Here is a 26,432-nt window from a genome sequence, read left to right as displayed (position 1 = left end):
AGATCGCGCCATTGCACTCCAGCCTGGGTGACAAGAGTGAGAGACTCCGTCTCAAAAAAAAAAAAAAAAAGTTTGCTGTTTTAAGCTGCTAATGTTGGGGTTATCTGTAACACCGTAATAGATAACTACCACGCTTTTCCAGGTGATGCGTAATAGATTGCAATAACCAACAACTCTGTGATCTAACTATTATCATCTTCATTTTACAGAGAAAACGGAGACTCAGAATATTTACATGACTTTCCCAAATTCAAAACAGCTAGTAAATGACAGCACTGGAAGTTAAATCCAGTGTGGCTCTGAAATCCACACTCTAACTAGCTGTATGACTTCGGGCAAGTTACTGCAACCTCTTAGTAGTCAGTTTCCTCATCAGTAAAATTAAGGACTGAAACAAAGTATTCATCTCTATTTTTCTAAAATTTCATACCCCTCCTCTGCTTTATCCACAGCCCAAGAAGCGAACTGAAATGATATTTATACTAAGAAATGTGGAGTGGGGAAACAAGGGTTTGAAGATTACTCAATTGAGATGAAGAAATGCGGCCATGCCGAAAACCAGTGAGGCTTGTGACTCTCCAGGGCATACGTGGCTGATGCTGACAGCTTCCTATTCATTCGGGCTGCCGCTCAGAGGACAAAGGTGGGAGGAGGAGATCCATTTCCTTTTTTTTTTTTTTTTTTTAAAGACGGAGTCTCGCTCTGTTGCCCAGGCTAGAGTGAGGTGGCGCGATCTTGGCTCACTGCAAGCTCCGCCTCCCAGGTTCACGCCATTCTCCTGCCTCAGCCTCCCAAGTAGCTGGGACTACAGGCGCCCGCCACCACGCCCAGCTAATTTTTTGTATTTTTAGTAGAGACAGGGTTTCACCATGTTAGCCAGGATGGTGTCAATCTCCTGACCTCGTGATCCGCCCGCCTCGGCCTCCCAAAGTCCTGGGATTACAGGCGTGAGCCACCGCGCCCGGCCCCTTTTTTGTTTTTTTTAAATTAGTCTGTCACAGGAAGATGGAGATCTGTTTCTTAAGAGGAAAGGAAGAAGAGGCTTCTAACCTGCTCTGACCAACTGTTATGTTGCAATATCTTCACAGAGATCCTTCCAGCTGCAATAAAGATAATAAAAGGAATACAACATACTTTTGCTACAACTCAGTACACAGACTCTTAAATACAGTGAGGCTAGGCAGATGGAACATGTGGAACAAAGCAGGGGAAGGGCGTAATAACAACCATGATAACCATGGCTGTACTTATATATATTGAGATGTTTTATTTTATTATAATTTGTTGTTATTATACTGGCTTTTTGTGTGTGAGCTGTTTTGAATCTTTCAACTCCTTTAAATGCCTTCAAAAACTAGTATTTTAGCTGGGCGCAGTGGCTCATGCCTGTAATCTCAGCACTTTGGGAGACCAAGGTAGGAAAATGGCTTGAACCCGGAAGTTCAAGATCAGCTTGGGCAACAAACATGGCAAGATCCCGTCTCTACAAAAAAAAAAAAAAAAAAAATGAATTAGCTGGGTACAGTGGTGTACACATGTAGTCCCAGCTACTTGGGAAGCTGGGGTGGGAGGATTGCTTGAGCCCAGAAAGTCAAAGCTGCCGTGAGCCATGAGTACACCACTGAACTCCAGCCTGGGCGAAAGAGCAGGCCCTGTCTCAAAAAGAAAAGAAAAGAAAAGAAAGCTAGTATTTTAAACTGTGCCTCAGACCTAAAAATGAGTGAACCACTGCCCTAAACCGTGGAAGAGCAAGCCCAGCTTGGTTGGGAGGAGACCCTTTCCATATGGGGTCAAAACTGTACCTGCCACTTTGGCATCTTTGAGAATTAAAAGAATAGAGACCTTCAACTTCACCCTGAGGGGACTGCTATACTCATAACTGAGGAGGCAAAGTCCAGATAAATGAGCAGATAAGGTAGAGAAAGATACAAAGAATTTCCCTCTTCCTCAAAAGAAAGAAGCCCAGTAACAAATCTCCTTCAGTGCTTAATACTGTTTGGCGAGGTAGTCTAGTCGAAAGCTTAGGACTTGGCTGTTTAAATCATCCATTCATTTCTTCAAAGGGTTTGCCACTTACTAGCTAGGTGAACACAAGCTAGTTATTTGCCCTCTCTGAGTCCTAATTTCCGCCTTTGCAAAAAGGAATTATAATACCTCCCTTTTCCTTTATTATTGTAAAGATTAAAGAAGATCACTTCTTTGAAAGAACGGTGCACAGTGGCACAAGGAATGGAAATTCAGAAAATATTGTGTCCTTCTTTCACATTCCTTTTTTTCTCAAGAAATTTAAAACAAGTACATGTTTTTTAAAAATCATTCCAGCTGCTCCATGGAGACCATATATAAATTGAAAGAATGGAAATAGAGGGGTGAGTCAGGAGACTATTGAAGTTGTCCAGATGGGAGATAAAAATGGCTCAGGCTCAGAGAGTAACAGTAGAAAAAAAGAGAAGTGGGTAGATTTGGGATGCATCTTAAACATAGAGTTGACAGTGCTTACTGTGGAGCACACGGAGAGAAAAATCCCTCTTAAAAATTTTATTTAGCTTATTTCATTCCAAAGAAAGGGAACTGACTCGCTGGTGCTGTGTAGACTGGTGCTCTCCAACAGAACTTTTTGTGATAATGGAAATGTCCTAGATGGTTATTGTCCAGTATGGTAGACATGAGCCTCATGTGCCTCTTGGCACTTGAAGTATGGCTAGTATGACCAAGAAACTAAATTTTTCATCTTATTTAATTATAATTAATTCAAAGTTATATAGCTATCATATTAGACAGCGCAAATCTAGGTAATATACAACCTAGATTTTTTCCCTATAATTCCTTCAAATTATAGACACAACAGTTTATAGAATGTACAGTTTGTCCCCACATACACTTTTTGTGATGTTGTCCAACCTTAACTGTTCAACAGTTTATGTTAATTGAGCTAAAATCTGGGTGCAGGGGGTAGAAATCAACATTCTTCCTACTTCTATTAATCCCGATATTATAACATTAATCAGTAAGCCATTTCTGACCAATTAAAAACATCATATAAATTATATCTTTGCATGTTTTCATTATGTTGCTCCTTGGCTTAATGTATGTGAAATCAATTGCTATGATAACTACATATCGTGTTATTTGACCATAATGTCTACAGGAGAAATGACTAATACAAAAAAAAACTTGTAAGGGAGACTATGTAGCAAATCTGACTATCTATTAGCCTAAGAACTGAAGTAATCATTACACCTTAAATATTTAAAAGGTATATCAAGGTTGATGTAAGGGGAATTGCAGTGGCAATAATAAAATTTAAAATAAATTTTAATTTTGTTCTACCTCCTATGTTTTATGAGCAATAGTAATATTTTTGATTTATAAGAGCCTTTTTCTCTTTTCTTCCCCTCTCTTCTTATTTTTCTTTGGATAATAAGTTCTAAATATCTATCTACTACCCTATAGTTTATAGACACTTCAGTTTCTTCAAAACTAAACTTACAATCTATGCTGCATTTAGGAAAAACCATGCTTACCATAGTATGCATACTCCCTCCAAATTCCTACTAGATACTCTGAGTGAATATTTTTGGGTTCTGTCTGCCCAGTATTATGTGTCCCTCTTTTCCTGATAACTGCAACTCCTTTCCCACTAAGGTAGTATCTCTTACCCCTACTTGTGATTTTGGTGGGATAGCCAATCACAATACTCCTCTCATCCCCCAGCCACAATCGTTAGCCTAGGATTAAAAATGGTGCTTTTCCAAGTTCTTATCAGAGTTCTTAGCCGAGATTTTATACGCGTTCTGAAAGAAAGGTGACCTCCTTTTTCTTTTCAGTTGCTAAACTGGGTTGCTGTAAACCTTGAACTATCTGTAATCATACTCTGTCATTTCCCAACCATATGAAGGAAGCGCTCCTGAAATGGGGAAGAATAAGAGCAGCACATGGAGGGAAGTAGAAGAGAGGAAGAGAGCAAAGAGATAGATCGGATGATTTCATTTCTCTGCCTGAGGCCAGCTCTACCCAATGGACTTCCCAGTTCAGTAAACCAACAATTTCTCTTTTATACATAAGCTTCTATGAGTTGGCTTCTGGCACCTGTAATCAAATGTGTCCTGTTGAATATAGTGCCTCTCCAAACTCATAGCCATGCTCCCCTTCACTCTCTGTGCTCAGCCATACTTGAACACAATCTGGTCACTGTGCTTTTTCATCCCCGGGCCTTGGAATATATCATCCCTCTGCCTGGAGCCACTGCCTTCAGATCTCAGCTTAAACATCACTGTCTTAAGGAGGTCCTACCTGACTTTTAGATGTAGGTCATTCACCTGCTATAAACTCTTTGTGCACTTTGTGCTTTCCCTATCATCAACCTCACCCTAGTTATTATTATTATTGCCTCTTTGATGTTTCTCTTTACCACCAGACTCTGAGCTTTGTGAGATCAGGGAACTGCATCTGTCTTATTCACTGATATATTCCCCAGCACCTAGAATAGTGCTTGGCCCAAAGTACGCACCTAAGGTATATTTTGAATGAACAAGTAAATGAATGGTGTTTTCTATGTGTATTGTCAATATATTTTCAAAACTTAGTGTACATTTTCAACCCTACTTCCTAGCAGAACTAAGCTGGTAGACACTAAATTTCCTAAGATCCCACAGCTCAGAAGGCCAATTACCAGGCTGAAAATGTGACTTTCAACTCCTAATCCAGCCTATTTCTCACTATAAACACCTACTTCTAAAAACATTTTTTCATGCAGAAAATCAATAATAAGCTTCTGAGCTGCAGCCAGAGTTAAGTAACACTGTTTCAAAATCACCTCATTTTTCCTCTTAGAAACAGCTGATACTATCAAGTGGCACTGCCCTAATTGTTTTGTGTTTCTCTGTGTATTAATTCTAATTCTTTTAATGAAATTGTTAATTCCTTGACACTTTAGTCTTGCTACTCAAAGTGTGGTCCCTGGACCAGTAAAACCAATATCCCTCCAGGAGCTTTTCAGATATGCAGAATCTCAAGCCCCATCCCAGAACCTACAGAATTAGAAACATTTTAACAAGATCCCCAGATATTACCATGTACAGTTCTCAACCACTGCTCTGGAATAGTCGGTCACAGCAGATGTTTTTGTGCCATAACATTTGTATTCACAGCACATAAGTTGGGAGACCACAGGTGAAGGAAAATACTTAATACTGGCTTTTGAGGAATCAGATGTTGAGGTGGTCAATTAATTCAATGAGCCAAACTGAGAGTAACAATCAGATCTTTATTCTCTTCTACAACAGTGTGGGCAAGAGGCAAAAGAGGACGGCTCCAGCTCCCCCACATTCCCCTTATCCCCCTGGAACAGCTCTAGGTGAGGATCAGATGACATGCAGAGCAGACAAGAAAAATGAGCCCCTGCCCCACAAAAAAGGCTCCTGCCTCTTTATAGCCCACAGGCTGGGAAACGGGAAAGGGCTAGGAGTAGAAAGGCGTGGAGTCAAAGTGGAGGAAAGTGCCTCAGCCAAGGCCCCCAACAGACAGCCTCTGAATAGAGACACCTGGGCTAGGCATACAGACACGCATACATGAGGGTGCAGGGGTGTGGGGGTGGGGTGGTGGAACAGAATCTTTTTTTTTTTTTTAAATGAATGAGCCTAACCTTCCCTTCCCCTCCCCTCCCCTCTCCTCTGCTCTCTTTCCCTCCCCTTCCCTTTCCTTTCATTTCTGAGACAGGATCTGGCTCTATCACCCAGGCTGGAGTGCAGTGGTGCAATCTCAGCTCACTGCAACCTCCGCCTCCCAGGCTCAAACCATCCTCCCACATCAGCCTCCCAAGTAGCTGGGACTGCAGGTGCATGCCACCATGCCCGGCTAATTTTTTTGTATTTTTGGTAGAGATGGGGTTTTGCCATATTGCCCAGGCTGGTCTTGAACTCCTGGGCTCAAGCAATGCTCCCGACTCGGCCTCTCAAAGTGCTGGGATTACAGGTGTGAAAAGAAAGATACCCGCATGAATCCTTGAATGCAACTCCCTAGAGGAAACCGTAAGGCACTGGCTGTGCACCGAGTCTGGTATGGGAAGGGCAGCTTCTTCCTTCCATGGAGCTTGCCTTGTCATTATCTCAAATCACACATAGATCACACAAAGGATTTTGGCCTAGAGTCAAACTTCTCAACTAGTTGATACAAATTTTGCACCATTTAATAAGATACTACTTTGCTCAGTAGGCTAAGCAAAGTAGTCTATCAAAGCAACCCATGCATAGTGAAGGATTTCTCTCCAGAAATGGTTCTCAAAGAGCAATGTCTGGACCAGCAACATTAGCATCACCTGGGAACTTCCTAAAAATTCAAATACTTAGGCCCCACCCTAGACTTTCTGAATCAGAAAATGTCGGGATGGAGTCCAGCCATCTGTGTTTCGATACTTCCCGCGGGTGACTCTGACAGATGCTAACATTTGAGAACCCACTGCTGTCTAGCAGAGTTTCTCAAATTCAGCACTATGGACATTTGGGGCCAGATAATTGTTGTTGCGGGAAGCTGTTCTGTGGATTGTGGGATGTTTAGACAAGCCTCTGGCCTCTAGCTACTAGATTCTTGTACCATATCCCTGGTTGTGACACCCCAAAATATCTCCAGCCATTGCCAAATATCCCCTGGGGGAAAAATTGCCCCCAGTTGAGGACCATTGCCCTAGAATAATTACTATGACCTAGATTGGTCCAAGCCTAAAGCATAACATATAAACTTACAAACATGATATTCACAGATACATGACAATGTGACATAAACTAACCTTTAAACAGTTTACAGTTTACAAAGCACTTTCACATATAAGTCATCTGCTCCCCACAGTAATCCTAGAAGGAGGGTAATTATCATCATTCTCATCTTAGTGGTAAGGAAATTGAGATTCATACAAGTTACTTGATATGACCAAGGTTACTGCCTGCTAAGTGGCAGAGATGGAACTTAAACCTAGGTCCTTCTCGGCCGGGCATGGTGGCTCACGCCTGTAATCCCAGCACTTTGGGAGGCCGAGGCGGGTGGATCGCAAGGTCAGGAGATCGAGACCATCCTGGCCAACACGGTGAAGCCCCATCTCTACTAAAAAAAAAAAATACAAAAAATTAGCCGGGCGTGGTGGCGGGTGCCGGCAGTCCCAGCTACTCGGGAGGCTGAGGCAGGGAAATGGCGTGAACCCAGGAGGCGGAGCTTGCAGTGAGCCGAGATCATGCCACTGCACTCCAGCCTGGGTGACAGAGTGAGACTCCATCTCAAAACAAAAACAAACAAACAAACAAACAAAAAAACCTAGGTCTTTCTTTTTCATAAATAAAGAGAATTACCTTATTAAATGAGCTATGGAGGGGTTATTTCTAGTCTTTAACAATATTATTGCTCTCGGTAAAAAAATTCAGTATTAGCTGAGAAATAATAGTTGTAGAGATACTCTTAACAGATTATTCAATATGAAAAATGGATTGTGCATCCAAAATAAGGGAAGCCTATCTATAGATATTTACACAAGTTATTATATGAGCTATTATTTGGAAATAGAAGTCTTATGATAGTCAGCTGGGTGCAGGGGCTTACGCCTGTAATCCCAGCACTTTGGGAGGACGAGGCGGGCGGATCACTTGAAGTCAGGAGTTTGAGTCTAGCCTGGCCAACATGGTGAAACCCCATCTCTACTAAAAATACAAAACTTAGCTGGGCATAGTGGTACATGCCTGTAATCCCAGCTACTCAGGAGGCTGAGGCAGGAGAATCGCTTGAACCCAGGAGGTGGAGGTGGCAGTGAGCTGAGATCGTGCCACTGCACTCCAGCCTGGGTGACAGAGAGAGACTCCTTCTCAAAAACAAAAACAAAAAAGTCATAGTGAGCCTGAGTCAGAGATGTTGGAGAGATTTGTAATCAGTTAAGAGGAGTAAAAAAACAGCACAATCGAACAAACTCAAGAATAGTCTTTCTCCTGTAAACTGCAGCCCCTGCCTGGTGAGAAAGTGAAATCACAATCCTAGCACATTGACTGAAGGAGATAGAAGAACACCCAGCACATCGTAGAGCCATTGTCCTGCTCTGACCCAGATCCCTGCAGAATGAGGTGCTGCCCAACCAGCCTTAGGCTCCCATGGTGCAGTGTGAAAAAAGCCTTCAGAACCTGAGACTTCCAGAAAGTGGACGGAATACTCACCCAGAGGGGAGCTGGGGATTTCCACGGGCACAGTAATAGACTTTGGCTTCACAGTGAGCATCCAATCGCCAGTAGCCAACTTGCTGACCTTTGGATTGTCCTCCAACATGGCCAAACTTGTTGCAGAGCATAAAACTGAAATACTAAATAAAGATCAAGGCCAAATCAAAGTCATGATGAGACAAATGACCCCACACAGACCTTTTGATGTCAGTTCTTTTTTTCCCTGAGAAGAACTTGAAACCTCTTGCCTCCTCTTTAGAGAGGGTTGTTAATGGTCCTATAAACTGGAGTTTAAATCTGGAAACGTTTCTCATCAGGGGAAAGAGCACTGGGCTTGGACTCAGAATCCTGGATTCCAGTCCTGGATGTTCAACAGAGAAACCACTCAGCCTCGCTCTGCCTCAGATTTTTCTTATAAAAACAAAGAGAGCTGATTATAAGAACTCTAGGATTTCTACCACTTCTAGAATTCTACCCTTTACCAACATCTTAAATTTGCATTTAATATACTCCCCACTTGGGAGACACCATGCATAAAATTACAGAAGGCAGGATTTGGAGTCATGCAGGCCCAGCTTGCAATCCCAGCTCTGCAGTATTCTAGCTGGATTATGTTAGACAACTCCCCTAGCCCTCCCCGTGCTCAGTTTCTTCATCTTTAAAACAAAGGTGATAACAACAGTATCCAACTGAAAAGGACTTTTGTGAATATTAAATGGAATTATATGTATAAACAATTAATACATAGTACCTGGTACATAGGAAGCACTCAGTAGATGGGAGTTACTATCATGTATTTGAGAATGGACAGGCCAGGTGCAGTAGTTCATACCTGTAATCCAAGCACTTCAAGAAGCCAAAAGCAGGAGGACTGCTTGAAGCCAGGTGTTCAAGACCAACCTGGGCAAAATAGCGAGACTCCATCTCTATGAAAAAAAAAAGAAAGAAAAACTTAGCTGGATGTGGTGGTGCACGCCTGTGGTCCCAGCTACTTGAGAGGCTGAGGTGGGACAATTACCTGGGCCCAGGAGGTCAGGGCTGTAGTGAGCCATGATTCCACCACTGCATTCCAGCCTGGGTGACAGAGCAAGGGGCTGTGTTGAAAAAATAAGAAAAAAAGAAAAGAAAATGTACACTCAGGAAAATAAAATTGAAGGACTTTTATTAAGAGCTATACCTCATTTTGTGATGGAGGGAACTAGAGTGACTTAAAAATCAACTGGCTAAAAACATTCTATTTTTTAAAATCTCAAAACTGTAAACGACAGTCTCTTAGAGGGAACACAGGCTATTTCTCATGTTTCCTGCATGATTCAAATTGGTGGATAATTAGTCATAAAGATTTTCTGAGTAAACAGCACCATTTGGTAATACACTGTTTTCTGCTAGTTTGGTTAGGGATGGAGAAATTGTGAATGAAGAAGGAAGGTATATAGATGTGTTGTCCAGTACAGTAGCCACTGGTACCATGTGGCTATTCACAGCTTAAAATGTGACCAGTTCAAGATGAGATGTGCTGTAAATACAAAATTCACAGCAGATTTCAAAGATTTGGTACCAAAAAAAGTAAAATATTCAATAAAATGTTTATATTGATTATATGTTGAAATGATAAAATTGGTAAGTTGGAGTAAATAAAATATTTTAAAATGAATTTTACCTCCTTTTTAGTTTTTTAATGTGACTATTAAGCAATTTTAAATTACATATATGGCTTGCATTATATTTCTATTGACCAATGCAGTACAGAGAGGAAAAATAAGAACACACATACACAAAGAGCAAGAAAAAAAATGAAGTCCCGGGGATGTAGCAATTTAAAAAAAAAAAAAAAAGTGAGGAAGGCCACAGGCTTGATGATCCTGGCTCCATGCAAAGAAAGTCACTAAAATTGATTTTTCTATTAACAAAGAAGCTGCCGGGCGCGGTGGCTCATGCCTGTAATCCCAGCACTTTGGGAGGCCAAGGCAGGCGGATCACGAGGTCAGGAGATCAAGACCGTCCTGGCTAACACAGTGAAACCCCGTCTCTACTAAAAATACAAAAAATTAGCCGGGCTTGGAGGGGGGTGCCTGTAGTCCCAGCTACTCGGGAGGCTGAGCCAGGAGAATGGCGTAAACCCAGGAGGCAGAGCTTGCAGTGAGCCGAGATTGCACCACTGCACTCCAGCCTGGGCGACAGAGTGAGCCTCTGTCTCGAAAAAAAAAAACAACAACAAAACAAAACAAAGAAGCTAATAGAGATTGCATTCCCTATGACTTTTACATATTTCATTTTGTAACATTTGGTAGAAGAAAGAAAAGAGAAGTTGTGTCTTCCTCACCTCTTTCATTGAATAATCTCTTTTAATCTTATAAAACATTGTGTCCTCTTTTGGTCATAAGTGGATGGAAAGACATAAAAATAAGGAAAGTGCACCCTCTGCAGGCTACTTAGCAATATAGAGATACTAAACAGCAAAGTTCTGTAAAAAACAGTGCAGAATGAATAAATGAACAGATGAGTTAACATTTCACATTACTGCATCTACTGCTGTCATCACTGATTCAATAATGGTGAAAATAAAGGCAAGGAAATGGGTCGAATAGTATCAAAATTATTAGGTTATCTCAATTCTTTCTTTTTTCCTCCCCTCCTGCCTTCTTTCCCTCCTTCCTGTCTTTCCTCCTTTCTTATTCTCCTTACTCCCTTCCTTTCTTTTTTCCTTTCCTCCCTCCCTCTCTTCCCTTCCTCCCTCCCTCTCATCCTTCCCTCCTTCCTGCTTCCCTCCCTTCCTCCCTTTCTTCCTTCCTTCCTTCCTCTTTTTTCTTGCTTTCACTCTTGAACAGCTTAGACACATCTTGTTTGGAAATCCTATATAAAGACAGAAGGCAAAAGGCCAAACTCAGCCTAGAGATTTATGCTGTTTATTTCAGTACAGTTTCTTTATGAGGTTAATGCTTCATTCATGTTTCTAAATCCTACCTGGCAGACAAAGTAAAGAAATAACAAGGCCACAAACATCACCAGCCACAAACTTAATGGTGTCAAGTATGTGATTATAAGCAGCCCCTAACTTAGGAAAGGGTTACCTTCCCAAAGGCAGTTTATATTTTGGTTGTTTGGAATGAGAAATCTTTTTCTCATTTTTTCTGGGCCAGTTCACAAGCGCACAAATACATATTAACCTACAATGTATGTGAGATAGATAATAATAACATCATTATTTTTACTTTATGAAACACTAATATATAACAGTATTTTTATGGAAAAAGACAAATGTAAGGCCCATCTTGGGCTCTCAGAAGATTATCCTTCTTTTTCCAGGTGGTATGAGCAGTCTTCTCCCAGTTTCTTGATTCAGAGATGAGGGTTACGTCTGGGAGATCCATGCCAGACAACCCCAGGACCAGTGTCTTTTTTTTTTTTTTTTTTTTTTTTTGAGACAGAGTCTCGCTCTGTCACCAGGCTGGAGTATAGCGGTGCGATCTCAGCTCACTGCAACCTCTCCCTCCTGGGTACAAGTGATTCTCCTGCCTCAGCCTCCCAGGTAGCTGGGACTACAGGCGTGCACCACCACATCCGGCTAATTTTTGTATTTTTAGTAGAGACGGGGTTTCACCATGTTGGCCAGGCTGGTCTTGAACTCCTGACCTAGTGATCCACCCACCTCGGCCTCCCAAAGTGCTGGGATTACAGACATGAACCACCACGCCTGGCCAGTATCTTGTTAGCACTCTTTAGTGCAAAACAAGGAAGCTAACTCACAGGTACAGTCACACCCCAAGATTTCTGAACTGGAGAACAAAGAAAAATTAATATCATCATCAGAGAAAGCAGCGCCCAAATGGTGGACTCTCTCTGCTTTCTTCAACACACACACACGCACGCACACTTTCCTGGGTCACCAACATTCATTTTATAGATTGGGCATCTGTAGGTTAAGACTGACTATAATGATAACCGGGCTTCAATAGCTTCAAGAAATACAGCACTAGTGTTATGGAATATATTTCCTATTAGCATTTTTATTATTCACAGCGTAATTTAAGACCAATTTAATTCCTTTTAACCTATTAAACAAAACTAGCGTGGTTAAATTAAACTTTGCAGTGTGTAAAATAACTTAAGGAGAGCTTATGAAAGGGAATTTGGAATAACCCAGAAATTATATTTATTGCTTACACATAATTCAAAACAGTGCGAAAATGTAATGCAATCTGTAAACTTGTGTTTTTGTCAACAGATTATATATTTTAAAATAAAAACTTGCAGGAAAACACAACAAAAGGTGATAGCATTTATTATTTGCTTTTTCTTATGGTTACATTTAAACTTTTTAATCCAGAATATATACAACAGCCTAAATTGTGTGCCTATTAAAGCTTCACCTCTCATAGTTAAAATGCTGAAAAAAAATAAAAGCATCTATCTTGATCAGAGTTATGAGAACACAAGTGAAATGTTTTTGCAGCTCTGCTCTCTCTTGAGTGCAGAGACATACACTTTGGAGCTTTTGAGAAATATGGTCCCTATCTAATGCACAGTGGTTCAACGAAGAAGCTCTTACTCACTTAGTGAGTAGGTTAAAATACAATCGGAATTTCCTCTTTGGGAAGCTAAGTGTAGTTTTAAGCTATAATCTTTATGTGATTCCAGGTGTGATGTACAGAAATCTCATAGTGTTGTATAGCATGATCATTAAGAAAATGAGCATGACTGGGCACGGTGTCTCACACCTGTAATCCCAGCACTTTGGGAGGCCGAGGTGGGCGGATCACGAGGTCAGGAGATCGAGACCATCCTGGCTAACTCAGCGAAACCCCGTCTCTACTAAAAATACAAAAAATTAGCCGGTCGTGCTGGTGGGAGCCTGTGGTCCCAGCTACTCAGGAGGCTGAGGCAGGAGAATCGTTTGAACCCCGGAGGTGGAGCTTGCAGTGAGCGGAGATCACGCCGCTGCACTTCAGCCTGGGAGACAGAACAAGACTCTGTCTCAAAAAAAAAAAAAAAGAAAAAGAAAATGAGCATTAGATTTACAGTTAAATCCTGCATAAACCATTTAGGAGATATACGACCTAAGACATAGCTTAACCTCTCTGTTCTTTAGCTTCTTCATCCAAAAACTGGGGTTCATTCATTTATTGAATACTTAACACGTGCCAAGCACTGTTCTGAGAACTGGGAACATAATTAAATAACATATTTGGTCCAAATTCTCAGCAAGATTACATCCAAATTGGCAGACATAGAGAGTTTTTAAAAGTAATTAATGTGAAAATGTTTAGGGAGTATTAGCTTTTAGGATAAAAATAAAATAGGGTGATGTAAAAGGAATATTGAGGAAGTTCCTGAAGACAGAGTTGTCAAGGAAACCCTCTCTGGGGAGATGAGATTTAATCTGGGACCTGAAGGAGGCGTCAACCACACTAAGGTCTGGGAGAAGAGAGGTCCAGGCAGAAGGAAAAGCTGGTGAAAAAGTCCAGCAGAGAGAATGAGTGTGGCATGTCACAAGAACAAAAAGAAGGTAGTGTGGCTGGGGCAGAGCAAGTGGAAAAGATGCCGGACACGAAGTAGGCAGGAGCTAGATCATGCCACTCCTTAGAGGAACTGGTTTAGAGTTTGGTTTTTATTTTAAGTACAGTTCAAAGCCATTGGAGGACTTTCATCAGGATGGTCGTGAAGACTGAGATAACACGCATAAAGCACTCTGCACAATGTGCAGAGTGAATACTCAGGAAAGGGGGACGTCATCATAATCATTGTTGATATATGATAAAACCCTAACATACAATATGTGAAGTCCAAAATATTTATTATTTTAAAACTCAGGGTCAAGTTATTGCAAGATTAATGAAGAAAGAACAGGGCCTTAGCAGAGGATAGGAGTCTATTGCCAATCACCACCTGGCCAAATTCTCGTTACTGTGGGGCAGGCTTTACTGTATTTCTTATCATCATTATCATTCTCACCATCAGCTTTATTATCAATGAAACTTAAGTAAAATCTTAGGCCAGCACTGCTCATCACGGAAGTGAAATGTTGATCAGCCTAGAGCAAAATGAATCTGAAGGAGCAATACTCAATGCTGTGGTCACTATGAAATGACACCAGCATTCCTTAATTTCCCCCAGAGCATCATCAGGTAAGCGGACTTTCTGTTTTCCAAGCTGGGTGGGAATCCTTCCACTCATTTTCCAGAGCTGGTGGGCAGCAAACACTTACGAGGCCATGAACCTCAAGAAGTTCATTTCAAGCTGGAACTCACATAGATGTGCCAATGATTTTTCCTGGCCACATTTTATCATCTGTGCCTGCTCTTTCTCTAAGAACACCATATAAAGCAGTCCTTACTCCACGGATCATTTAGTTTACTAAATCATGGTTTATTTTTTCCGCAGGATATCACATGCTATTTTAGAATCAGTTTTCAAAAGGTCTTAAATGACTTGGCTCAAAATTGGTTTTGTATTAAGGGAAAGAACCCGTGTCCCAGAGTTTCAATCAGCACCTTAACAAACAGTCTGCCGACCTCCCACAGATTGCCAACAGTAATGGTTAGCTGAGACTTCCAAGGTCCATTTCTCTCTGCTTCTTTCCTACATTTTTCCCACTCTGTTTTCACTGAAAACAGGATTATAGTCGACAGTTTTACAGGAAGGGGTTGGGGGAAGGCAGACATACCTTAAGATCTGCTGCCTCGTTCCACATAACTTCTAAAGGTGCAATCAGCTGAACCATCTAGTCGCTTTGCATGACGGTAATTTAACCACTCAAGTTGTCTTTCACCTGGGGGATATAGAGAGTTATGATTCTGCATCAAAGCCATCGCAACATTCCTTCAAACAACATACTAACCATGCCGTTGGCATTCAATTAATGTTAAATACGGTAACATTTCATTCACATACAGTATTGGGGAGGACGAGGTTTTCTACATAAATGAATTTTGCAGACAAGCAAAGCTCACCCCAACAAGAACCAAAAGATATTAGTAAAGTTTGAATCATTTTTGATAGAATTTAAATGCTTTTTTTTTTTTTTAGACAGAGTCTGGCTCTGTCACCCAGGCTGGAGTGCAGTGGCACGATCTCAGCTCACTGCAAGCTCCGCCTCCCGGGTTCACTCCATTCTCCTGCCTCAGCCTAAATGCACTTTTTATGTCCAATGACCACTTAAATAAGGTGCAGAGATCTTTATTTTGTTTATTCATAGCCAATGATCACTTTAAGCATAATACACGGCTACATGCAATGCAATGGTTTCACCTAAAAGCCTCAATTATGTTTCTCAAGTTCTGGTGAGCAAGTCTCCTTGAAGCATGTCAAGCCCTTGTTGGTCTAGCTGTCACTTTTGCTACTATTGGCAGGTTTGACTGCTCTTGGCTTGCACATTCCCACCCCATTCTCATTTGCTCTGTGTGAGAAACAAGATTATAAAACTTACGAACCTGAGCAGTATTACTTTACAACAATTCTCAGTCCAGAAGGACCCCGGTAAGGGCTTAAGGGTTATTCCATACCTCAAATGAGAGAAAATATGGGCTTAGAGACAGGCATTTTCCTTGCTGACTTTTTTTTTCCTTTGTGAATTTTTGGCAAAGTCTGAGAATCATCTTGAGATAAGTCACTGTGCATTATTACATTTCCCAAACATATTCTCTTCTACTTCTTGTTTCTCACTTGCATTTCCTAAATAAACTTTCTTACTCATCTCAGAAAGTTAATTTCTAATTGCTTTTAGACTATATTTGCCTAAGTTGTCAAAAATCGCTGTGTGATGATGTCAGGGAATGAAAAGATCTTTTGGAAGGATTTTTGGTAACCATTACCCTCCTTCTTCATTGAGATTCCTGATGTGATTTAACTTTCACCTCGATGGTGCATTTGGCATAGAGTCAGAAGAGTGAATATCTGGTAAGAAAGGAAATAGTGTAATCAAATAGCAATGAGAAAATGTAATTGCTCTAGCAGACTGCTACATAAATAGACACATAGATCCTCCCTTGATTTTATTCCCCTGAGGCTAATGACTGACCCTAATGAAAATCCCAGAGGAAATCATTGTAATAAAAATAGCCAAAACATTAAGAACAGGGCAAGTGAGAATGATGATGGCTGATAAGCATTTGAACCATCAAGCATCCTTACTAATCCAACTACAAAAATAAGTACTGGCTCACGGGCTAAGTACCTAAAAGAAATCAGGGACCATCTTACATGAATCAATTAGTGTGTAGACCTTAAGAAAAAATATTCTACAATGACCCTCTAGTTCCCATTATTGTTTTTAATAGAATTTATATATAGTAATGTAAGAAGGTCTCAAGATTGCTTTTTATGATTTGGTGTTGTGCTACTTATGATGTGGTAGTGTTTCTAGTTTAAGCCACAAATTATAAATTCTTCCTTCTAAGTAAAAAACAAAATCATTCTAAAGTGAAATTGCTAATCCCTTTAATCAACCCCAAACCATCTGTGAATTCATAAACTAGCAATTTTGGAAAAAATATATATATACATATTATACATGTATATATACATATAATATTATATATAATTATATTACATATATTATATGTCATAAAACATATATACATATACATGTGTGTATACATATGTTATATACAATTATATATATTATATATTATAATATTAAATGATTATTTCAGAATTAGTAAAACAGAGATATATATATTACATAAACAGAGATGTAATATTATATATATTACATACACACACACACATACACACACACACACACACACACACACACACATCCCAGCTGATTCCATAAAGAACTTGATGTGGCTTACAAAAACAAATAAAATCACTAAGGATTTTTTTAAGTTGAGATAGTCTGAGCAAAAAAGAAAGAACAATCAGGAAAATAGTAAAACCAAATGTTAAGAGTGGTAGACAGAAATGTTGCACCACAGCCCTGTAGAGTTGGTAGAGATGGGCTATACATTTGGCTCTAAGTTTCCAGCAGTTAAAGAGAGAAACAAAAACATTGGAAGACTCATAGCGGCCATAAAATAAAAACCATGGTTGAATGCTGAGATAAATTTTTCCCACAGGTCATATAAAAAGGATACCATGTAATGAAATGATTGACATCCATGAAAAACAGGCATCGAGTAGAGATAACAGTCTATGATAGTTGGCCATTCCTTTTAATTTTCCTTATTATAAGACAATGGCATGATACCAAAATGCAATTTATCAAACTCAGTCCTCCAAAGGACTAAAACTTTAATGGTCTGGCTTCATCCGAGGGCAAAATTAATTATCTAAATGGGAATGTACTGCATGGCATTGAGGGAATTTTGCTTAAACATAAATTTTTGCAATTAGGCATTTGATAAGGATTGGATAAGGAATGGTTAGAAATTATCTTCTCAAATTGGAGTCCAGGGGGCAGATTTCTGTGTAATAGAGTAAGGCAAAGAAAACTGAGGAATTGCCCAAGGCAAAACACCCAAGTACCTTTAGAAAGGACCAATATCATGCCCTCCAAATATTTCTGAATTCATTTCAAAATATAATTAAATGGGAAAGTAAGACACCAATGCTCTGTGACACAAAGAATGATGACACTAATGTTTAGCTAGAGTTTTTTCAATACAGATATTAATAGTCACCTGCTGTGGTGGCTCAAGAAAAAAAAAAAAGCTCAGTGAAACATCAAAATGACACCTTAATGTAGGCAATATTGCTTTCTAGTGAATCCTGCAAGGTAAATTGATCCCAGTATTTTCTTAAGAAACTTGTTGAATGAAGTTGTTGAACACCAAGTAAACGAAGGGTGGAAAACTCTTGCCAAAAGCAGGGACTGGGGTTTTAGAGTGTCCGTGGTAGATTGACTGCACTATTGTCCTCAACTTATGTGCCTCCATGTATCTACAGCCTTTGATACTGCCCTGCCACACTGATCCTGGGTGTGGCCACATAACCTACTTCAGCCAATGGGCTAGTAGCAAATTTAACAAGGTGCTTACACATTTCTGCTTGCTCCCTTGGCACCCTCTACTTTCATGAGCGCAAGCCCAGGTCACCTACTAGAGGCTGAGACCATGTGATGCACAGCTGAATTGTTCCAGCTGAGACCTCCAAGCCTGCCAACACTGCTCCCCAACCCCAAGCCCACCCACCAGCTGACTGTAGATACATAAACAATCCCTGCCTAATACAGTAAAGCTTGGTCAGATCAGCCAAACACCCAACCAGTCCTAGGCATGTGAGAAATAAGAAGTAGCTGTTGTTTTAAGCCACTGAGATTTGGAGTGGTTTGTTACACAACAATCGCTAACTAATGCAGTGCCTGAACTTAAGCCATTTCTTTACGTAATATTAGGAAATAGGGCCAAGAGCTGCTAGAGTCATCTATGAACTTACATAATATTAGTAGATAATACTTACTACTTTTACTCTCAGTGGAAAGAGGGACAGATTCAGTTAGCTCATCCAAAAGTAATATTATATTATAAAACAAAAAGAAACAAGGTAGTCAAAACATCCGTTTTATTCATTTTGAAATAATCATTTAACTTATCAAACCCAGGTCTTTGCACTGGTGTTAAGATGCAAATTCTACATAAGAATCAGGAATGGATTCAATATTGTACGTAAGCAGGCTCGCCTACAACTGGTTCCTATGCACAGAATCAAATATTGAGTAAAGATCAGTAAAAGCTGCAAACAATCTTATCTTGTTATTGAAAGATTTCTGCATAAAATATACAGAAGGAAAAGTAATTTGATGTGGAAGAAACTTGCCAAATGCCTGCTTCTTGCATAGAACAATGGTCTGAGGAACCCAAACTTGCAATCTGTGGTGGGAAACTGGCTAAAATATAAAAAAGAATAACCAGAAAACTGATGAATTCATAATAAAAGAAAGAGTAAATTTACCTTTCTTTACAAAGGGAGATATGGGAAATATACTATATTTTGGTCCATCAGAACCAAGTTGGGAAGGCCAGATACTAACAGACCATAAACAATTTTTTTTTTTTTTTGAGTCTCGCTCTGTCACCTGGGCTGGAGCGCAGTGGCGCGATCTCGGCTGACTGCCAGCTCCGCCTCCCAGGCTCACGCCATTCTCCTGCCTCAGCCTCCCGAGTAGCTGGGACTACAGGCGCCTGCCACCATGCCCAGCTAATTTTTTTGTATTTTTTTTAGTAGAGACAGGGTTTCACCGTGTTAGCCAGGATGGTCTTGATCTCCTGACCTCGTGATCCGCCTGCCTTGGCCTCCTAAAGTGCTGGGATTATAGGCGTGAGCCACCACGCCCGGCTGACCATAAACAATTTTAATGGCAGAAAACCTCCTCCAGGTAATTTATATAATTTGGCCTTTTTAATCAGCAAAACTCTGAAATGAAATGTTCCCTGCATGTACTAAGGAGAGGAAATTTATCTCAAAATATAAGCCTGAGAAAAGAGGCCCTCTTGTATTTCTAGATATTGTGACTACTTCAACTTTCTTTGTCAGGTTTGTCTTAAAACCTTTCCTGATATTCAATTCTAACTGCCAAGTCTGGGCGAGCCACAATAATTAATTTTAAAAAGTAAAATATTTTTAAATCAAGAGTAAAAACTGGATTTGGTAAGATTCTGAATGACTTCTGAATTTCATTTCTGATGTGAGCTCACAAGCCTGGCCATGGCTGTTTTTAGCTTTGTAACAATCATAAACACAGGAATTATGTCATACAGCATGCAGGAAACAAAAACCACTCAAGCAGAAGGGCTTTAATACAGGAATCAGATCCTTCAAAAATTCTTGATGGGCTGGAGAAGCAAGCTCTAAAATGGGGTTCCAGGAATAGGTCCCAGATGTAACAGAATGACTCACCTTGGGGGCTACACTACGAATGATCAGCAAGGTGGGAGGAATCAAACAACACCACTGGATGGACCGAGATCAAGAACACACCACCAGGGCTTTGACCCAGAAAGCAGGAAGCCAGGATTACGAAGCTGTTGCCAGCCCCACGGCTGCCCTTGTACATCTGTAAGCACGGAGAGCAAGGTGTTATCTTTGGCAAAGAGGTGCCAAAAATGCATCATCTCATCACATTCCCTACACTAAGGTTACAAAAGACCCTGGCCCCTGGACACCCATGAGTGCATCAGGAATTCTTGTTTAAACCACGGCAGCCTTAGGGGCTTATGGCAGAAATGCCAAAACAGCATGAAAATAGGCTTTGTTTTCCTACCACCTTCCAATCCTCACATGAAAGTATCTAATTGGTGGAGGCTTATTTGTACCCACAGCCATAACTGCAACAGAATCCAAGAAACACAGTTTCTGCTTCCCAGCCTTGCAGTACAAGACCCCATGTGTGCCAGTCTAGCACACTGATCAGGGGAACTATGACAGTAACTTCTATCTTTGCTGAAAGAGAGACTGATAAACACAGTTTTAGTTCAACAGTTGATTCATAAAGGCTCAAGAGAACCTTCTCTCTCAAGTCACCTGAAATAAAGATTTCATCTCTAGATATCTAAGGTATCACCAATAGGATTTAAATGCATCTCATTCCATTTCACCCTTCTCGTTCCCATTAATCTAACCAGCTCAATCACACCTAGGCACAAAAGACACCAGGACAACTAAACCAACATTTAAACTAAGAAAAGAATCAATCACTTTCATCCAGTTCAAGAACTTTCCTCTTAGAATGGTAATAAGCAGGGAGTGATTATAATACATTTCATTCCTTGTGACTTTGCCCTAACCTGGAGAGACTTTAAGGGAGCTACTCACTCCAGTACAGCCTCAAGTAGATTGATTGGACTATTCTTGAAACTCTGAATGTAGGCCACACACAGAGCCCACTTTGGAACAAAACAGCCACAGAGCATTCTCACACCAAGGTTACAGATGACTCACATGACCCTGGCCCTCGTTTGCCATTGAGTGCACCACCAATTCTTGCTTAGGCCAAAGCAGCCATGGAAACTTGTATTTTCTGAAGTTGCTTGACTTGAAAATTTAGCAGAACCTGGGGGCTTTTTGTGGCAAAGCAATAAACTGAACCAATCAGATGCTCCCTCTTGGGATGTTTGAATATGAAACATGTAGAGACCTTTCTGGGGGGAGTGGTGAGACAGTATGGGGAAGCTGAGAGACCCATAGAGAAAAGGAAGCAAGCCAAAGCTAAGAAATAGCTTGGCATTTGGCCAAGACTCAGATTAGCATGGGCCTTTGCCTGCATGCCCTTTGTGGATACACCAGGGCAGAGCCACTTCCTTCCTGTCTCTTGGCACTGCTTCTCCTGTGGCCTGAGTCTTGGCCAAATGCCCTGCGATCCACCTGGAACACGAGAAGATGGAGACCTGCAAAGAGCTTCTCCAAGACCATCTTCCTTTCACCTCCTGATCTCACCCGGGAAGCTGTCATGAAGCAGTTTCTCATCACCTCCAGTGTTCTGATGAGATGTGGGTCTTCCTGCTTCACCCTCTCTTAATGGAGTGGCAGAACATAAAACCACCGAGCTGCATTACCCAACTCGCATTGCAATCTCCAAGTCCCTTTGGTTTCAGTGTCATTCTTTTTGATGAGCAGAACAATGACCTCAAGGAGTTGGCACATTTGGCTAGTCTTCCTTTTGTCATCTATGTAACAAATAAACTGTCTGATTCTAAAAAAGTGTCCTTGCATCTTTACCAGTCGAATCAGTCAGGACTTTACCTTAGCCATGCCTTGTCTCATGTGTGCTTGACAGAAACTAAGTGGAGCTGTGGGACCAACATGGTAGTCGTAGGCCCAGTCTCCCCTCAACCTCATCCCCACTCCATAGATAAAAGGCAGAAGAGTGGGAGGGAGGTTTACAGGGAGATGAACAAAAGTAACAATTATATTGAGAGGAGAGTATTGTTTAGTCTTACTCTTTTGGTTCCCCCCAGTTCTCGGCCTCTCAATCCACTCCTTCTGACCCACATTGGAAGTTACCTCACTGGTAAGGGATTGACATGGGGCTACCTTTCTTGATTGCATGGAGTTAACCCATTTAAAGTCTCTCCTTCTCTGATCAGTGCAAAGCAGCAATGATGCCCAGCATGCCTGTGCTTTCACCCTAAGCCACGTTCTCCATAGTCCAGCGAGACTCTGAATTCCAGCCTCCTGACCCCTCTATTTTCTTGGTTGTTTCCAAACTCAGAAAGTGAATAAGGGTATAAATTATTGTGCCCCCTTAAGCCCAAATAAATTCGATTAAAAGAGAAAAAAATTAAAATTTATAAAGGAATATTAAAAGATTTTAACAACAACAAAAATATCCTGAAGCAAAATAATGAGCCAACACAAAATGAGTCAGACTCCAAAGCCAAACAAAAGAATTAAAATTCAACAGAAAAATACTGAAACATAAGATGATATAGTAACATGAAATAAACAATACAAATGGAGGAAGAAAAAGAAAAGTCAGGAGGTTAAGGATTTAATGGGAATTGGGAAAATTAAATAATAATACAAAAAAAATCAAAACACATAGACAAGCCAAAAACATTAAACAATTCTGACGTACAGGGGTTAAAACTTTAACACAAACAAACAAAAAATGAAAAAAACAGAAACAAAGTAACTAGAAACAAATAGTGAACTGAGTCCTTATCAGAATCCTAAGATGGCTCAGACATCCCCAACCCCCAATCCTCACGGCTTTTAGCTCTCCTGGAGGCTGGAGGCCATGTTTTCAGGCAGCACCTAACATGAGGATCCCAGGCTTCTGAATCACTATAACAGAAACCTACAGTCTCCTTGGCGTTTTGCAAACTCTGCAGCAAAAACCCTCTTGATTGCTTTGTGTTGTTCTCTGGTTTTACTTCATATACGTCTGGATGGTAAGAATAGAGACCATACCTCCCATGTCTTAATCTGTTTGGGCTGCTATTGAGAGGTGACAGCGTGCTGGCAGTCCTCACAGCGCTCCCTCGCTCTCGGCGCCTCCTCTGCCTGGGCTCCCACTTTGGGGGCACTTGAGGAGCCCTTCAGCCCACCACTGCACTGTGGGAGCCCCTTCCTGGGCTGGCCAAGGCCGGAGCTGGCTCCCTCAGCTTGCCGGGAGCTGTGGAGGGAGAGGTGCAGATGGGAACCGGGGCTGCGCGCCGTGCTCGCGGGCCAGCGTGAGTTCGGGGTGGGCGTGGCCTCCGCGGACCTCGCACTGGGAGCCGCCTGCCGGCCCCACCGGCCCCGGGCAGTTGAGGGGCTTAGCACCTGGGCCAGCAGCTGCTGTGCTCAATTTCTCGCCTGGCCTTAGCTGTCTTCCTGCGGGGCAGGGCTAGGGACCTGCAGCCCGCCATGCCCAAGCCTCTGCGACGAGCGCCGCCCGCTGCTCCACGGCGCCCAGTCCCATCGACCACCCAAGGGCTGAGGAGTGTGGGCGCACGGCGGCGGACTGGCAGGCAGCTCCACCTGTAGCCCTACTGCGTGATCCACTGGGTGAAGCCAGCTGGGCTCCTGAGTCTGGTGGGGACGTGGAGAACCTTTATGTCTAGCTAAGGGATTGTAAATACACCAATCGGCACTCTGTATCTAGCTCAAGGTTTGTAAACACATCAATCAGCACCCTGTGTCTTGCTCAGGGTTTGTGAATGCACCAATCGACACTCTGTATCTAGCTACTCAGGTGGGGACGTGGAGAACCTGTGTGTCTAGCTCAGGGATTGTAAACACACCAATCAGCGCACTGTCAAAACAGACCACTGGGCTCTACCAATCAGCTGGATGTGGGCGGGGCCAGGCAAGAGAATAAACGCAGGCTGCCAGAGCCAGCAGTGGCAACCCAATTGGGTCCCCTTCCACACTGTGGAAGCTTTTTTTTTTTTTTTGCAATAAATCCTGCTGCTGCTCACTCTTTGGGTCCTCACTGCCTTTATGAGCTGTAACACTCACTGCAAAGGTCTGCAGCTTCACTCCTGAAGCCAGCGAGACCACAAACCCACTGAGAGGAACGAACAACTCCAGACGTGCCGCCTTAAGAGCTGTAACACTCACCACGAAGGTCTGCAGCTTCACTCCTGAGCCAGCGAGACCACCAGCCTGCCAGAAGGAAGAAAACTCCGAACACATCCGAATATCAGAAGGAACAAACTCCGGACACGCCGCCTTTAAGATCTGTAACACTCACCACGAGGGTCCACGGCTTCATTCTTGAAATCAGTCAGACCAAGAACCTACCAATTCCGGACACACTATAACAAAATACTACAAACTGGGTGGCTTAGAAACAGTAGAAATGTGTTACTCACAGTTCATGAGGCTGGAAGTCCGAGATCAAGGTGCTAGCAGATACAGTGTCTGGTGAGGGCCTGCTTCCTAGTTCATAGATAGTACCTTCTAGCTGTGTCATCACATGGTGGAAAGGCAAATAAGCTCCCCTGGGCCTCTTTCATAAGGGCGCTAATCTTTTATAAGGGTGGAGACCTAATGAACTAATCATCTCCCAAAAGGCCCTACGTAATACCATCACTTCAGGGCCTAGGATTTTAACATATGAATTTTGGAGGGACACAAACATTGAGACCACAGCACCTCAATTCTTTGATCTCCTCTTCTGGATATCCATTTGGTCACCCAGTAGTTCATTTGATGATGATTTATTGACTCCTTACTCCGTGCATTGTCCAATTACAGTATAAGTGCTGGTGATTCACCACCTACCTGCTGGTGGAGAAAGATGACAAATAATTCTGTCATTACCACTGTGGTAAGTGCTATAAAGGAGAAACACAGAAGCTATGAGAATGACAAACAGGGAATGTCTTGTGAGTCATCAAAGACTTTCTAATGAAAGTGTCTGCATACTGAGGTAGAATTAATTCAGCCAAAAGGGAATAGAAGAGCATTTTAGGTAGGAAGAACAGCAGAGGCAAAGACCCTGAGGCAGAAGTGGTAAAGCAGACAGCACGAACTATTCCAGGTACTGGGGCCAGAATACAAGACATTAATGCCAAATGGAGAAGATACCAGTGAGACAAGGACCAGAACCTAGGCCTCGAAGTCACTTTAAATATAGATTAATATATATATTAATATGTTAATCAGGTGTCATTTTAGCTCCTTTCAGTTTTATTTCAATTTTATTTTGTGTTAGCTATTTTTATAAGTAATATTATCTCTGAGTCAGAGGAATGTGCTTTTGTTTATTTCTTAGCTAATCCAGGGAAAAATCTTGGATTGTTCTGTTGTTCGGGACTGATCATTATAGTAGTTCTCTAACATATCAGTCTCAGAACACCTTTAGACTCTTAAAAATTAACTTCCCCAAAGGTCTTTTGTTTATGTGGGTTATAGGTATCAATATTTGCTATATTAGAAATTAAAACTGATAAATTTTTAACGTTATTTAAAAAATAATAATCCTATCACATGATAATATGTATGTTTTTATTTAAAATATCTCTATTTTCCAAGAATGAAAAGGATGGCTGTATTAGTCTGTTCTCGAATCGCTATAAAGAACTACCTGAGACTGGGTAATTTATAAAGAAAAGAGGTTTAATTGACTCACAGTTCCACAGGCGGTACAGGAAGCATGGCTGGGGAAGCCTCAGGAAGCTGACAATCAAGGTGTAAGGTGAAGGGGAAGCAGACACATCCTACAAGGCTGGAGGAGGAGGAAGAGACAGAGTGGGGAGGTGCCACGCACTTTTAAACAACCAGGTCTTATGAGAAGTCACTCACTATCACAAGAACAGCTGGGGATTATAATTCCACATCATATTTGGGCAGGCAATCCAAACATATCAGTAGCATTTACATTTTTGCAAAAATCCAAACCGTATCAGTGGCATTTACATTTTTGCAAAAATCCAAACCGTATCAGTGGCATTTACATTTTTGCAAAAATCCAAACCATATCAGTGGCATTTACATTTTTGCAAAAATCCAAACCATATCAGTGGCATTTACATTTTTGCAATTTTTTTTTTTTTGAGACAGGGCCTCACTCTTGCCCAGGCTGGAGTGCAGTGGCATGATCTCAGCTCACTGCTGCCTCAACCTCCCAGGCTTAAGCAGATTCTCCAACCTTAGCCTCCCAAGCAGCTGAGACTACAGGTGCATGCCACCAAGCCAAAGGGATTTATATTTATCTATAAATTCATATATAAATCAGATATATTTATATAAAATTTATATATTATATATATAAATCAGATATATTTATATAAAATTTATATATTATATATATATAAATCAGATAAATAAATATGTATTTATATCTGATCTTAATAGAGTAAAAGGGATTTATAT

The 26,432-nt window shown here is 41.3% G+C and overlaps 1 protein-coding gene across 10 annotated transcripts in view; it reads right to left on the bottom strand.

Annotated features, from left to right (window-relative positions):
* LOC101143014 (putative uncharacterized protein encoded by LINC00269) overlaps positions 1-26,432 on the bottom strand; it is a 36,352-nt gene that overhangs the window by 9,655 nt on the left and 265 nt on the right. For 2 of the 10 annotated variants that reach the window (XM_055373856.2, XM_019017700.4), the window contains exons 2-8: positions 25,690-25,785; positions 23,040-24,842; positions 20,028-20,184; positions 14,854-14,958; positions 9,208-9,283; positions 9,022-9,115; positions 8,187-8,329 (exon numbers count right to left, since the gene is read on the bottom strand). In XM_055373856.2, coding sequence (XP_055229831.1) covers positions 8,187-8,329; positions 9,022-9,115; positions 9,208-9,283; positions 14,854-14,910 — 370 coding nt within the window. In that variant the 5' untranslated portion in view covers positions 14,911-14,958; positions 20,028-20,184; positions 23,040-24,842; positions 25,690-25,785. Of the gene's footprint in view, positions 1-8,186; positions 8,330-9,021; positions 9,116-9,207; positions 9,284-14,853; positions 14,959-15,619; positions 16,809-20,027; positions 20,185-23,039; positions 24,843-25,689; positions 25,786-26,432 lie in introns of those variants that run through there. The other 8 variants (XM_063702741.1, XM_063702739.1, XM_055373853.2 and 5 more) reach the window with 8 other exon arrangements.

This window comes from Gorilla gorilla, chromosome 22, assembly GCF_029281585.2.
Source record: "Gorilla gorilla gorilla isolate KB3781 chromosome 22, NHGRI_mGorGor1-v2.1_pri, whole genome shotgun sequence".
Classification (NCBI taxonomy): Eukaryota; Metazoa; Chordata; class Mammalia; order Primates; family Hominidae; genus Gorilla; species Gorilla gorilla.
This window is presented reverse-complemented; position numbering and strand designations above follow the sequence as displayed.